Source organism: Bos javanicus, chromosome 2, assembly GCF_032452875.1.
Source record: "Bos javanicus breed banteng chromosome 2, ARS-OSU_banteng_1.0, whole genome shotgun sequence".
Taxonomy (NCBI): Eukaryota; Metazoa; Chordata; class Mammalia; order Artiodactyla; family Bovidae; genus Bos; species Bos javanicus.
In genome coordinates this window covers 18,162,817-18,178,682 of record NC_083869.1, presented here as the reverse complement: position 1 = coordinate 18,178,682, position 15,866 = coordinate 18,162,817, and the positions used below count along the sequence as shown (strand labels likewise).

Genomic DNA, 15,866 nt, shown 5'->3' with positions numbered 1-15,866 from the left:
GTCAACTTACTCTCAACGTGCAGTCTGGCGCTGGCTCCCAGCTTTCCAAGCTTGAAGCCATAAACAGATTCGTCCGCCACAGCACAATTTTTAATTCTCAGAGAGTAAACTGTTCCTTTGACTGAGACAGTGTACTTGTCATTGGATTCCAGCACAACTCCGTTTCTGATCCACTGGACACCTTTTACGTTAGGGTGTGTGAGCTCCACCGTGAAAACAGCATCCTGTGTCTCTGTCACCGTGAGGTTCTTCAGAGTCTTCTTAATTTTGACAGCTGAGGACAAATTTATGATTGGTTTAGGAAATAAAGATGATACCATCAAGTAAGAAAATTCCTGAATAAGATTGTTACCTGGCCATCTTGCAAATGAATGGTTATCAACAATTTTTGTAGTTATGCAGCATCTCTAGAGTTTTTAAAAGACACTTTGCTATTACTCTGGAAAACCTAGGGTACAGTTCGAAAAGTACATTGTACAATGATTTTTCTATACTTGAATGAGATGAAGTTTGTTTAGCTGTATACTGGGCTTTACCGGTGGCTTGATGGTAAAGAGTGTGCCTGCAGTGTGGGAAACGTGGGTTCAATCCCTGGGTCGGGAATGTCCCCTGAAGAAGGAAATGGTAACCCACTCCGATATTTCTGCCTGGAAAATCCCATGGACAGAGAAGCCTGGTAGGCTACAGTCCATGGGGTCACAAAGAGTAGGACACGACTGAGCAACTTTACTTAGCTGTATACCAATAGCTTAGTCAATGGATTGGAGGAGGATGAAAGAAGACTAGAGAATAAGAGCATCTAATTTGCTGTTTCATAGAGTTGGAACCTAAGACATGGCTTCTTCACATAAACTCAGAAGCAATTTTGCACCTGTGGTATATGGCTCAGAAAGTTCAAGAGTTTATAATGATTTTACGAAATGAGGATTTATGGCACCCAAAATGATTAAACTGTTTGACTTTTAGATAACTGTCAAAAACCCAACATGATTTGAAATGGGTCACTCTGTTGTTATATCACTGACCTTCAACTTTGAGTTTGGCAGATGTTTTGGAAGTGGCCACCTTGTAGGTGTATTCTCCAATGTCATCTAGTTTGGTGGCAGCAATGATAAGTCTCCTTTTGCGGCCATCAGATTCACTTCTGATGGTTTTACTCAGCGGTAGGTGTTTGCCATCCTTCAACCATTCGCCTTCAGAATCTGGGTTGGCAACTTCACACTCAAACACAGCTTCCTGGGACTCAGCTACAGTCTGATCTGTGAGTGGCTTAGAGATGGCTCCCCCTTTGGAACAAGAGAAATACGAGTGTGAGTCTTTAAAAAATATTTTAACAATAAAGAGATCTTTGCACAACTAAATAACAAGTTTTAAAACATAATTTTGCACATCATGAAAATTTCTAATAAAATTATTTTTACCCACACTGAGAAGATATCATAGAAACCTCTCATTCTAAGTAAGTATGTATTCTATGTACGTACCCAGGGAAACTACTAGAATCAGGAAGGGTTTGCAAATGGAAAAGCAACTGTTAACTTATACAGAATTCTGAGAACTCCAATGTGAGGCACACTTCATGGATGGCCTGTAACTCAGTTTATTCTTCAAAAGCACTCTGTTTAGTCTCCTAAGGATGATTTCCTTAAAACATGTCTAATATTTGACTGGAAAAAAAAATCTGCTCAACAAAACTATAGTCATCAACATCTCTAAAAGATTGGGGATTCCCATATACTGAAAGTCACTGTTACCTCTTCCATGAAGCTCCATTGCCTCCAATGCCATCAGCTACTGGCAGAAATAATTACTCCTTCAGCAAGTTAGTTGCTAATGTATCTGTCCCTCTCTGAATTGTGAATTCCTCAAAAGAAATAGCATGCCTTATTAATTTCTGTATCCTGAGTTCCTAGCAGCATTTGGCCTGTGGCAGTTACTTTAAAAATGTTGGGTAAGATCACATACAGGCTCAGAGTTTTTTCTTGTTTTCACACATTTAAAAACATGTATCAAGTACAGAATCTGAAATTTTGTTTTTGGAAGTTTTCATGGTCAAATCTCTGAGGAAATCATATAATGTGATAAAGTATAAACCATAAAATTTTTATACCAAAGAAGACACACCATTCCCATTTGACTTGCTTATATCCCAGATGCCACGGACTGTATAATTTAATCTCAATGTCATATTCCATCTCCTCAAAACCTAAATTGTAATGCGCCAAATTAATGATGACTTCTAGTTGTTTCTTGACAATTGGTTTAGACTTTTGATTCCTTATTTTAAAGCTAGTGACTTCTGCTGAGAATGGTTTACTTCATGTTATAGGAAAAAGACATATAGACACACCCAATGAGGTATATTTTTAAAATATTCATTGGGCCCAGTAATAGTGTAAAGGGAACAAAAATGAATGAAACAGGGCATAAAAAATGAACACATCTTTACAGTAGGAAAGTTTGATCAATCAAACTTGATCCAACAAACATTTATCAATCTATCATGTACAACGTATTGGATTATATGAAGATGAGGAAGAAGCAACTCCAGACTTTGGAGGTATCTGCTCAAGTGTGGGAAGAAGAAATGGAGAATAAAGCAAGTAGATGAGTATGGGTCATGAAAGAAACACACAGAGAGCGATACTGTGGTTGGAGGAGTAAGATCTACAAACGAGAAGATCAAGGAAGGTTGTGCAGAGGAGATGGCATTTGAGTTATGACTTCCTGGAAGAATATTTCGAATTTAGGCTGATGGGAGCAGTGTTGAAGGTATTACTGGTTGACAACAACAAAAGCAGGAAACTGCAGGGAATAAGGAAGGAAACGGGTAATGGTTTCTTAAGTTAAAACAACTGCTCCATTTAAGAACTTATAATTTATAATTGTACTAACCTGCCACGGTAAGTTTTCCAGATGTCCTATTTTCTCCAGCATAAAATGTATATTCTCCTTCATCATCTTTCATCATGTTTAGAACTGTCAACTTATATATTTTCCCATGAGCTTCAATTTTATATTTAGAACTGGGTTTGATTTCCTTGTCCTTAAAATTCCACAAGACATCAATTCCTGAGTGGGACAGTTCAACTTCCAAGACCACATTTTGGGTCTCTGTACAGGTAAGGTCACGAAGACCTCTGATAATTTTAATTTCTGGGGGAAAAATATAATTGTCACTTGGTTACTATTACACTGGGAAAATAGAATGCTTAAGACAATATTAAGTGAGATGGAAGAATTCTTACTTTCTACAGAGAGATCACAGCTGGTTTCAACTCTGCCAACCACCAGCTTGTAAGGTCCTTCATCTGAAGCGTGGGTCCGGTTAATCACAAGTCGCTGCTTCGTGCCTTTGACAATGGCATGCACGCGATCATCAGGCTTGATTTGTTCATCATTTAAGTACCATTTAACAGAAGTCACATCAGGGACTGAGACTTTACATTCGAGCACAGCCTTGGTGCCCTCAAGCACATTAACATCTTTTAAAGGTGTTATCACATCAACACCTGCAAAATCACACACACAAAAGATTTGTGAATACAAATTTTTGTCGGAAATACGTGCTCGCTTGACAGCACAGATATAAGACCATGTAAGTCGCACTCACTGTAGACAGAGACGCGCCCATGGGTTGACAGTCCAAGGGAAGGAATGGTGAAGGAGTAATGGCCAGCGTCCTCCTTAGTCATGTCTTCAATAAGCAGCATGTGGGACTGCTTGTCTATCACAATGTGAACCCTGTCACCCGGCTGCACTTCTTCGCCATCTTTCATCCAGACACCTTCCACATTCTCTAAGGAGACTTTAACTTCAAGCTGAACAATGTCACCCTCGCAGACTTTTTGATCACTGAGTCCTTGTAGGATGGCGATGGGGCGAGCTGTGAAAATATGGGGGGAGAAAAGAATGGTATGATTTATTATCAATAAACCATAATGCTGCTTGCTACAGGCTGAAAAGAAGGAGGTGGCTTACGTTTCATCTTTAGTTTACAGGTTGTCTTTTTCCCATCGACAACAAAGCTGTATTCTCCCTGGTCCTCTTTCGTCACGTCCTTGACCGTGAGGTTCTGACGTCCACGGCGAGATGTAATCGTGTACTTACCATTGGATTTAAGCTCCACACCCTTATGATACCATTTGCCTTCTATATTTTCTGGGGTTATAATGCATTCTAACTCCCCTGAAAATGATTCTGGAACCTCTATGTCCTGAAGTTCTTTCACGAACTCAACAACTGCACCTGAATTATGAGATAAGGAGAAGTTAATTTCTCTGGAGAGTTACATTTCTAGACTTAGACGAAAAATTAAATTATCTGTAAATCTCTTATGTCTCCCATCAGGCATATTCTTAATATCTAACTTCTGGATTGAGAAATAAATTGTCAATAAAAGGATTTAAGTTTTAAATTATTTTTAATAAAGCAAGGAATTATAATTCAAAAAAAATTTTAAAACAAGACATCAAAATAACCTCACTTTAAAAATATTCCAATTGTCAACATTCTTAACTAGTATTATACAGTCATGATTCTTGGTATGAAGCTTATATTTAATTCATAGGTAATGCAGATGAAACCACCCTTATGGCAGAAAGTGAAGAAGAACTAAAGAGCCTCTTGATGAAAGTGAAAGAGGAGACTGAAAAAGCTGGCTTAAAGCTCATCATTCAGAAAACTAAGATCATGGCATCCGGTCCCATCACTTCATGGGAAATAGATGGGGAAACAGTGGAAACAATGGCAGACTTTATTTTTTTGGCTCTAAAATCACTGCAGATGGTGACTGCAGCCATGAAATTAAAAGACGCTTACTCCTTGGAAGGAAGGTTATGACCAACCTAGACACCATATTAAAAAGCAGAGACATTACTTTGCCAACAAAGGTCTGTCTAGTCAAGGCTATGGTTTTTCCAGTGGTCATGTATGGATGTGAGAGTTGGAAAGAAAAGCTGAGTGCCAAAGAATTGATGCTTTTGAACTGTGGTGTTGGAGAAGACTCTTGAGGGTCCCTTGGACTGCAAGGAGATCCAACCAGTCCATCCTAAAGGAGATCAGTCCTGGGTGTTCATTGGAAGGACTGAGGTTGAAGCTGAATCTCCAATACTTTGGCCACCTCATGTGAAGAGCCAACTCACTGGAAAAGACCCTGATGCTGGGAAAAATTGAGGGCAGGAGGAGAAGGGGATGACAAAGGATGAGATGGTTGGATGGCATCACCAACTCAATGGACATGAGTTTGGGTAAACTCCAGGAGTTGGTGATGGACAGGGAGGCTTGGCTTGCTGCGGTTCATGGTGTTGCAAAGAGTTGGACATGACTAAGTGACTGAACTGAACTGAACTGAATCCTTTTTAGGGGGTGACAATTGCATAGCTAATTTTATCACATAATAAAAGTAACTCTAAAACTTGAGTAAACAACAAAAGCATTATTTACTACCTTCGACAATAAGTTTAGCTGTTGTTTTCACGTTTTCATCTTCGACAAGTACACAACTATAGTCTTCAGCATCAGATGTGTCGATCATTAGCACGGAGAGGAAGTGAACTTTCCTGTCAGAGTGCATCCTATATTTATCTCCTGTGTGAATCTCCACACCATCTTTATACCATTTCACTTTGACAAATGGCTCTGAGGTTTCACATTCAAAGGTTGCCATGGTGTCTTTTTCCTTAGCAACAACATCTTGTAATTCCTGTGTAAAAGTGATCAATTGTTTGGCTACAAGAGAAAAAGGGGGGGATAAAGCACATTAAATTGAATACACAATTTGGGTAATGGAAAAGAAAATTAAGACAATACACTATTGGATATTCACAGATAAATAAAAATAGATCCATCAAATGAAAGAAATTCAAATTACCCTGGACGAGTAAGAATGCGTGGCTTGAGGTTTCCCCAGCAATATTGATGGCTTTCACCATGATGCTGGCAGAGTCCTCAGCAGTCACATCTCTTATGACCAGCTCACAAACATTGTCTTCGGGCCAATACCAGTAGATTCGGTCAGAGCGCTCAATCTTCACACCGTTTTTGTACCACTCACATTCAGGATCAGGTTTTCCCACCACTCTGACCCGGAAGTGTGCGTCAGAGCCCTGGCCCACTGTTTGGCTTTGGATTCTTTCGAATATTTTGGGGGCCTCCATACTAGGACTTAATTCAATTTTGTCAGGTTTAAAAGTTGGAATAGTGATTTTGCCTTCTTCAGCAAGGGCTTTCTTCTCCTCTTCGGTTAGCTCCTTGGTCCAGTGGAGAAGTTCTTCTTTTGTCTTCCTTAGAAGCTCTTCATAGGATTCATCCTTCTTACGAGACTTGAGCTCCACAGCTGTAATGGCTTCATAATAGCCTTCCTCAGTCCTGCGCTTGAACTTGCTACGCAGCTCTTCTGACTCTTCAGATACTTTTTCATGGGTGATTCTTTCAGCCCTTTTCAGCCTCACAATTTCCTTGGTTTCAGTGGTGTCAACAGGTCTGTCTACTTTCTGTACTTCAAACTGAAGTTTTCCAGGTTCATGGACATGAAACTCGGGCTTTGGCTCAGGGGCTCGCCTAAGGACAGACCTAAAATCTTCCCTCTGTTGGATCTCAAGCTTTACTTTATGCTCTATCACACCTTCAGGGTTTTCTGCGGTGACCTTGACTTCACCTGTATCATAAGACTTGCAGTCCACGATGTCCAGATAATGAATGCCATCATAGCGGACTCTGAACCGTTTGCTTTTGCGGATGAGCTGCCCATTAAGGTACCAGTTGACTTTGGGCTGAGGGTAGCCTGTTACCCGGCAACGGAATCTGGCGGTCTCCCCTTCCAGTACTCTTACTGGCTCTGGGAACAAGACAATGTCTGGCTTTTGCTTCTCTTTTTGATCGGTTGTCACACCAGTAAGGGCACCTTCATGAGCCATTCGCTCTAATTCTTCAATTCTCTGTAAGCCTTTCCTCCCCTCTGGCAATTGAGATTCCTCCACAAGACTCTTCTCATCTTTGACAATAAGGGTAGCAGATGTGTGATCTGTTCCATATTTGTTAGTAGCTCTGCATGTAATGACACCACTGTCTCTGGAATACGCCACTGCGTAGTCAAGGCTACAATACCCAAATTCATTGATCATGCGGAGCCTGTTGGCTGCTTCCAGTGGCTTTCCATCGTGGAGCCATTCTACCACCATCGTTGGGTCGCCAATTGGTGTCAGCCTGCATTCAAAGTGGGCAGGCCCAAAGCGCTTGAGTCTTAAGGAAGTGAGTTTTTTCTTGAAAAATGGTTTCTGTTGCTTTTCTTTGTCATAGAGGTCACCCTCTTCCCACTGCTCTTGGCCATATCGCAAATGGAGAGGCTCCAGTTCTGGGGCTGCAATCTCCTTTGCTCTATACGTCCCTCGTGGGATGATTAATCTTCTCTCTGGCTCAGGCTCTGCAAACTCAACTTCAACATTTACTTTGCATCGTGTAGTGTCTCGGCCAGCCTTATTAATAGCAGTTGCAGTGTACCAGGCAGAGTCTTGGCTGACAGTGGAATCAATTTTAAGGGCAGCTTCTCCCTTGGTTCCTTCAATTCTATAAAAAGTAGAAAATAAATCATCAATACAAAAGTAGTTGTTACTTCCTAGAGTATTGGATTTGTGTAATGAGTTTAATTATTTTTCAAGCCAACTTACCTGATTTTGGGATATTTATGAGGTACAATGATTTCACTGTTTTTCAACCATACGATGTCAGGATTGGGGTTGCCCGTAGCTCTGACTTTCATTTCAAGTCGGGAACCTTCCTTTATGTTGAGATTCCTCAGTTTTTCCACAAACACTGGTTTTACCTGATGTTCCACAGCTGAAAGAGAAAGGTTGTGATTCTGAGTGAGTAGGGCTGAACTACTTGTGTAAAACCCAAGTGATAAGGTTATTTATTTTGAGTCTTCGGAGCAAATACCTTCCACAGTTAAAATCACTGAAATTGAAGATTTCCCTGCCCTGTTTTGGGCAACCACCGTCCATTCCCCAGAATCACTGGGTGTTGCAGGAACAATAAGCAGTGATTGGGTCCCATCTTCTTTAACGACTACTTTATGGGTATAGTCATTGACAATTTGCTGGCCTATCAGAAAAATAAGCAAAAAAGGAATCACGTTAAAATAGTTGTTTTTAAAAGTGGTTAGACACACAGATAAGTTTATTTTTGTGTTTAATAACTTATTAGCGAAAACTTACACTTACCGTCATGAAACCAGAAGGTCTCAGGCATGGGTCGACCCACAACCTTTAAGTCAAATCTGGCAGTCTGTCCTTCTACACACTTGAAAGAAGTAGGTTTCAACACAAAGACTGGCTTATACAGTCTCTCGAGTTGTGACTCATCTGTTTCCTCCAGCCTGCGTCCAGGGGACATCCGTGCAGGGGACATCCTAGCAGGGGACATGCGTATTGGAGATCTGCTCACTGAACGTGGAGAGATGGATCTGAAAAACAAAATGCAAAAAAGAATATTTTCATGAGGCATAGAGAAAACTCACCACAGTAAATCTCTTTCTTAACATTATTTTAGAATTTATTTTGTGTATTAAAAGGTACCTCAAACTCATTGGGATCCAAAATAGAATACATTATTATTGCTCCCAAAACTATATTGTTCATATACTACCAATCCCAGTCGGGAATTATTCAACACAGCCAGGAACCCATCCTCAAAATCTTAGACTGGTCCTTAATACTATCCCTCCCTCACCAACTGGGTTTAATGAGTTACTGAACCTTTTTGATTCAACTACCAAAATATTTCAATGAATCTTGGTTGGTTAAATACCACCAACATAAATATGGAAAAAGAAAAATAACTTACAATTCCCAGAAGAGAAAAAACAAATGAAAGGTATTTGAAAAAAAGTCCCAAACTCTACCTATACATTGTAGCCAGATTGGCTTGGATTGGATTTCAAGTGCTGACACCACCACACAGGCTGGGGGAACTCAGGCAATTTTCACAGGGTCTGGGAAACTTAGTGTTCTCACTCCCAAAATAGCAACAATAGTCCCTCCATTGCATGGTTGTTGTTTAAATTACTGATGTGTGCTTGTGTTCAGTCGCTTCAGTCGTGTCCAACTCTGTGCAGCCCTATGGACTGTAGCCCACCAGGCTCCTCTGTCCCTGGGACTCTCCAGGCAAGAACACTGGAGTGGATTGCCATGAGTGCATGCTTGCACGCTAAGTCGCTTCAGTTGAGTCCGACTCTGTGCAACCCCATGGACAGGTTGCCATGCCTTCCTCATAAACTAGAGATAATACACGTAAAATCAGACATTAAACAACTCTTCATGGCTTTCACTATATTAGCTATGGCACTGGCAAAACAGATATCATGATACATGATGAAAGATGCTTTGCTCATTCTACACAGGGGTAAGAAATAAAAATTGGGTAATTGCCAGTACGGAGAATGGTAGACTTCTGGGTTATTTTAGCCTTCATACCCCCCACTACCTGACGGCAATTTGCTACTGAGATATTTGGTGTTTTAAACGATTTAAATACTGATCAACCTGAACTAGTATGATTCTCACCTGATTCTGCTCACTGGTTCTGGCGTGGGTATGTAAGTCGGAGCACTGAGAGGTGCCGCGGGCTCCACATACAACTTCCCTGAGCAAATCGCATTTCCTTTCATATTGCTGGCAAACGCAGTATAGATGCCTTCATCTTCCGGAAGAACAACAGGTATTCGCAGACTAGCTCTGCCATCTTGTAGAAAGTCCATATGGTATCTCTCTCCATGTTTGATGCGCTTGCCATCTTTATACCATGCAATCTGCGAATAATATCATGCACATGTAAGTAAGATTTACATAAAGGAGTTACACCATAACCTATGCGTGTCTTTACTGTAGCATGGAGGTATGATCAATGCCTATATTTTACCTTGGGTAATGGATACCCAGACATCTTGCAATGAAATGTAACACCCATCCCTTCAAGAATTCTATAATTCTTGACTCTTAAATCAAATCCTGCTTCAATAGCTTCAGATTCAGAAATGTCAACTGCCATCTTTTCTTCTCCATCTTCTTCAAGAAGTTCTTCTAATGTAGTCTTTATTATTCTGTATTCAATTTCTTTAATAAGTCTCTCTTCAAAGGAAGAAATGTGGAATTCCTATGTAGTAAAAAAGATGACAGTCTGTTAAAAAGATAACTGCTGACTGACAGAAATTCTTTAAGAGTATTTGTTTTCAGAAATAAGGTTTGATTAAAATTTTTAACCGGAAGAAACATCTAGAAGCGTTTAATTTTGCTTTTTTATCTGTTTTTCAGTGAGACTTAGATGAGTCATTATTTTTTAATCTGCCTCCCAGTCATCTTTGGAAGTTCATGCTGTGGTGTCTTGAACAATGGTATTCTCAGAGTCTGGGTTATACATGTGATGTCTATCCTACCGATGAAAAAATGTCGGCAGTAATGAGCTTTGTTGTTTTAGTAATTGTTTTTCCTACTTACATGTAATCTTTATTTCCAAAGTCATGTGTGCAACATATTAATATTATGAAGATTAAGGAAGCTCATCGGCAGTGCACCTGCATCTGCTTATAGTAATATAACCCTGGCCCATCACTCAAAAATGAAAATATCAAACAAAAACCGGGGCACCGCAGGAGGAAAGAATAATGTGTGAAGTGATTTACTTGGTCATTATTGTCATACCTACCTGGTCTTCCACAAAAGTTCTGACCATTACAGTATCTTTGGCCATTTTCTTCCTAATTAAGGCTTGTTCTTTTTCATACTCTTTTTCATACTCAGAGTATACATATCCAGGCGCTATTTCTCCAACTTTAGGTTCTTGCACAAATGCAGTCACTTGTGTTTGGTAAAGCATTTCTTGCTGGGATTTCATCAGTGATTCATAATCAGCTAGGGGTTAAGAATATGCGTGAATTTTTCATGTTCTTATGAAAAAGCCTTTATGCCACTGTTCATTCAAGCAAGTCCTACCCTATGGAAAGTTGATAAACAAAAGCCAGATTTTCCAAATTTTATGAAAAGTGCTCAGGATAGACTAAGTAGATTGAATTTCAAACCCAAACTTACATTAATAAGTCAGAGCAGCCACTACTATTATAGAAAAAATTTTATATTAGCAGTCAGTCCTCTGGGATCAACCCTAGAGGTCTTCCTAATTTGTCATGTGACTTCTGGCAATTCATTTATCCTCCTTGGTCTTGAGTGCTTCATCTGCAAAATGGGGACAGCATCCTAACCCTAAGGGTTTTGTACAGAACATAGGATGGTCTACTATAAATGTGAACATCTTGGCAAAGGTAATAGGGACCCACAGGTACGTTTTGTTTAATTTAAATGCTATTTCACTTTTTTTTTTCAAATTACTTATGAATATTGAAAATCCTGGTTTCTAGCTTAAAAAAAACCAACAAAACAAAACATTGGAAGCTCTAGCAACATGGAGCCTGGTACGTGTGTGCCTGGCAACAACATACTGGAGGTGGGGAGCTATTGACCCCTTGGGGCAGGGCATATACTCTTCAATTTCTCCACTGTCTTCACTGCACTCACTAATATCTGTCTGGATCTAGAGGGCCATGGGATTTAGAATCCTTACGTTTTCATTTTTTAATTTAATGTAATTGTTTTGGCCAAACCACATGGCATGTGGGATCTTAGTTCCCTGACCAGGGATTGAACCTGGACCCCCTGCATTGGAAGGCAGAGTGTTAACCACGGAACTGCTTGCAAAGTTCCTCCTGCATTTTCAAAGTCATTATATACTTAGAAATGAATGCACCAAAAATAAACTATTGTCAGAACCTGTGAAGTTTAGTACTGGTACAGTTTTTGAGGCCATGTGGTCTAAAACATTTCCTATACAGCTGAGGCCAAGAGGAGGGCAGATGTGGACAGAGCCAGTATCAAAGCCGAATGCTGCAGCAGGACTGCTGACAGTCACCCAGCGCTGCTTCCTCCCTGCATTTCCATTCTTATCATGCACATGGAACTACTTAGTGCTGCACTCACCTTCTTCAAGCAAGGAGGCAGATGCAGACGTTTCTCCATGCTTGTTACGAATAACAATAGTGTATTCTCCAGCATCATCAGCAAAAGTCATCGAAATCACCAGTCTGCACTCGCCAGTTTGTTTGTTGTAACTCACTTTGTATCTTAATGGAAATGAACAAATGAAAGAGTTCATAAATAACCCTTATGTGAGTAAAATAAGCATTATGTGGATCTGCAGTATAAAATTCAATGATCCTAAACATGGGACTAAGCTCCACCATAGAATATAAGATTGCTAAAAATTGAGGGAAATGCATGGACATGAGTAATGAAGGCCAAACGAGTTAAATTTTTCATTTTAAATAATAGTCATATATTCTTCAAAATAAATAATAGACTATAACACTACTTATGGAAATAAGAGACCTCAGTGTTTATGTTCGCAAATGATGAGGTCATTTAAATACTAAGATACTTCTCTTTGCTCATTATTTTGTTCCCTGTTTTATGTGAAGATCAAATGAATAATGAAAACAATAAACTCCTTTAAACATTTCGATATTAAGTCTTTGGTACACTACATTTCTTCTTATTAAGATATGATGGATACATTTTTAGAATAAGTTGCAGTAAATTTAAAGCTGAATTTTATACTCAACTGCAAATTTATTAGCATAGATTTTTCACATATAACTGGCTTTCTTCAAAAATTACCCTTTTTCTTTTATCTTTTAGTGACTTAATTATTATGCCTTTTTATTGAATGTTGTTTCAGATCCTTGGTAGAAAAATATGTTCTGTATGTGTAAAAATTCCACATCATTTTCTCTATTTCAGCAGCACTATAAGTGAATCAAACCAGAATATAAAATATATATCTCCCATCCACTTTTGTGACATAACTCTGTTTCTCAATAAAACTTTGTGTGAAAAACACGAAAACTCCTCAAAGCACACCATGAAGGCTCTATAACAAAAGACCCTACCTCTGAGGGTGGGGTAAGTATATTCTATTCTCTCTTGGCGTCATAGACCCATCAGACAAATCACAGAAAACTCTGTCATTCAACCATGAAAATACCTGTATCCTGAGGTTAGAGGAACACCGGACTTTTTCCAGTAGACATGGGGCTTCGGGTTGCCCCCAACCTGGCATTCAAATACAATGCTCCCACCTTCCACCAGTTTCTGAACCACTGGTTTTGTAATAAAGAAAGGAGCGGCAGGTTCTCCCGGCCCTGCTGGTTCCTCTGTGATGCTAGTATCGGTCATTACCACATCTCTTGATTCGACGAAGCTGGAAAGAGAATGCCCTTCATGTGAGCTTCCGGACTGCCATTTGCCAACACGAAAGGGACTAACCAAGCAAAACTGTGCTACAATGAAAAATCATTAGCAAAAGAAGGTGTTACCGTTTCTCTTCTGTGGTAATTTTCTCAGCCACAGCTGTCGTTTCCTTTTCAAATTCTTCTGACACTAGAAGAAGACAGACGGTTCTTTGGTTAAAGTCAGGTATTTAGTTCGCTTCACTACTGACCTCTCCTTAGCATGACAGTTAAGTTGACCCTCAATTCTAAAAGGGGGCTCCATTACCAGGTGTGTAGAAAGAAGTGCCAGGTGGCAGTGAGGAGTGTGTGGAAGGTCCGTGGGGGTGTGACCACTGACCTTGCACAGCTAGATAGCAGGATGTGCTGACGGTCCCAGCCTCATTCACAGCAGTGCAAGTGAACCGCCCGCTGTCTTCTGCAAAGGCTTCACGAATCAGAAGGCGAGCAATTCCACTCTGGAAGGTTATCTGGAAATCAATGGAACTTTCTATCTGGTAGTCTTCCCTGTACCATGTCACTTTGGGGGATGGGTATCCAGAGATGTGGCACTCTAAGGTGACAGATTCACCTTCAATAACAGTCACGTTCTTTAAGCCCTAAAGAAAGAAGAAACAGGAAGTATTGATACGTGTGCAGATGCATGAATCATCTCTATATGTTGTACCAAACGTGGAGGTTTGACCTTGTACATTCTAACTGTCATAAAATGCTTTCTTAACATCAAGACTGTGGAACTATCCGTAAAGAAACTCCTTTGGAAATTGGAATACTCCCAATTTGAAATAAATGTAAGGTGTTTCCAACTTCATAAGGTGGAACTGTACTGATGTCATATAAGAGGGCATCCCTGTACCCTCCGTTGTTTGCACATATTCAAATCCTAACAAAGCTTGAAGTCTCAGCAGTGAATGTTATCTCTTCAGCAAAGCTTTCTATGTTATCAACTAGAAGTAATCAAACTTTCCTTTGCACCCTCCCTCTACTGAAGTGCTTATCACATTTTATATTTTATTATGCTTATTTACGTACATTTTTTCAGATAGTAAGACAGATTTCAAAGAGGGCTAGACTAGTCTTGCAATCATGCCTTACACATAACAGAAACTCATCGAATCTGCTGGCTATGTGACTGAGGCTGTCACACAGAATTCCCCCTCTCCTTGCCTAATAGTATATGGTCTTACATACTTGCAGACGCACTCATGGAATTTTCAAGTTTGAGAAGCTGATCTTTGCATATATGAACATTATTTGACTAGATATGCATGTGATCCAACACTATCAACTTTACTCACCGAGACTAAAGTTGGTGGAGTAACAGGGATTTCAACAGGTGCAGGTACTCTTGCTGTTTCTGTTACCTACAATTTTGACAAAGGATGTTACAAAATGCTCAGGAAATTAGGGGAAGTCTCAAACTCTTAGCACATGCAAAATTATAAAAATAATTCTAGAAGAGTTCTGACCCACACCATGCTCGATAAAATGAAGTCTGAGCAATGGAGAAAGGCAGGGCATCTGGCTGACCTCTTCTGTAGCACAGATTGGCCTAGAGCCTGGTCCTGCTCCCCGGGAATGGATTAAGTGACAGCAGGGGCTCCAGTGACCACCAACCTTGGTTTCACGCTCACGCAGTGCTTCGAAGCGCTCTTCACGGACTGCAACACCAGTGATGCTCACCCCAACCTCCTTCTTCACCTCAATGTCAGCTTGACTCTTAAAAGTCTCTGGTGTTTCCGCAAAGGGGAACTGGGGTGAAGGAGTGGGCTCCGCTCTCACTCTAGCCTCAGCAGGCTTCACGGTGGGTGCCTTCACAGATTTGGTGACCTTCTGAGCAGAAGGTGTGGCTGACAACTCTTTTTGTAGTGTGGCAATAGCACTACCGGCTATTGATGCCTAAATAGAAACAGAGTCAGAAAATAGTCACTTAACTGCCATCCCAGTTGCCTCCCAGAAGTCCTTCGCCACTACCGCTCTTGTGGTAAGTCTGAGTCAAATTTCTATGTGGTCCCCTTTTTAATGTTCTCATTATCACTTTTATAGTTAATGAAAAGTTAGAGATAAGCTAGTTATAAAGCTCACTGTCATTCCTTCCAGCTTCTAAAATAAATTTGAAAGTCTTCCTAATAGAGTTGTATTTAGAACTTCTTATTTTAGGCTCTTATCATAAAGGGAATGAAGGTCTTCTAAAACTTGGTCATGAATTTTCAATTAAATCATGCCAAGGAAGCTGTGTTTGAAAATACAAGAGTGGGAAATTCAAAAATAATAAAAATTTTAACTACTTGGTTAATTCCTAAGAACTACTTTAAAATAGAACATTTAGGCTTCGGCCACAAATCTGTGTGAGAGGTGAAAGTGAAAAAGCTTAGAAGAATATTTTAAGAGTTTCCTTACTCTTTTTACTCTGTTGCTGTCTGGGTATTTGAGATTATCCCAAATGCAGGTATTAAATATACCTTATAATTCTCTGAAGCATGCAGTTTGGATTCTACGACTCGGGTGTGTAACATAAGAATGTGTGCCTGCTAAG

The 15,866-nt window shown here is 40.0% G+C and overlaps 1 protein-coding gene across 3 annotated transcripts in view; it reads right to left on the bottom strand.

The window, feature by feature from the left end:
* TTN (titin) overlaps positions 1–15,866 on the bottom strand; it is a 275,391-nt gene that overhangs the window by 236,594 nt on the left and 22,931 nt on the right. For all 3 annotated transcript variants that reach the window (XM_061434185.1, XM_061434167.1, XM_061434175.1), the window contains exons 16-35: positions 14,948–15,229; positions 14,629–14,694; positions 13,671–13,929; positions 13,418–13,481; positions 13,087–13,302; positions 12,024–12,166; positions 10,699–10,904; positions 9,916–10,149; positions 9,561–9,805; positions 8,220–8,461; positions 7,936–8,100; positions 7,668–7,836; positions 5,873–7,566; positions 5,449–5,730; positions 3,982–4,248; positions 3,614–3,886; positions 3,249–3,512; positions 2,896–3,156; positions 1,026–1,286; positions 11–274 (exon numbers count right to left, since the gene is read on the bottom strand). In XM_061434185.1, coding sequence (XP_061290169.1) covers positions 11–274; positions 1,026–1,286; positions 2,896–3,156; positions 3,249–3,512; positions 3,614–3,886; positions 3,982–4,248; positions 5,449–5,730; positions 5,873–7,566; positions 7,668–7,836; positions 7,936–8,100; positions 8,220–8,461; positions 9,561–9,805; positions 9,916–10,149; positions 10,699–10,904; positions 12,024–12,166; positions 13,087–13,302; positions 13,418–13,481; positions 13,671–13,929; positions 14,629–14,694; positions 14,948–15,229 — 5,857 coding nt within the window. The remainder of the gene's footprint in view (positions 1–10; positions 275–1,025; positions 1,287–2,895; positions 3,157–3,248; positions 3,513–3,613; positions 3,887–3,981; positions 4,249–5,448; positions 5,731–5,872; positions 7,567–7,667; positions 7,837–7,935; positions 8,101–8,219; positions 8,462–9,560; positions 9,806–9,915; positions 10,150–10,698; positions 10,905–12,023; positions 12,167–13,086; positions 13,303–13,417; positions 13,482–13,670; positions 13,930–14,628; positions 14,695–14,947; positions 15,230–15,866) is intronic.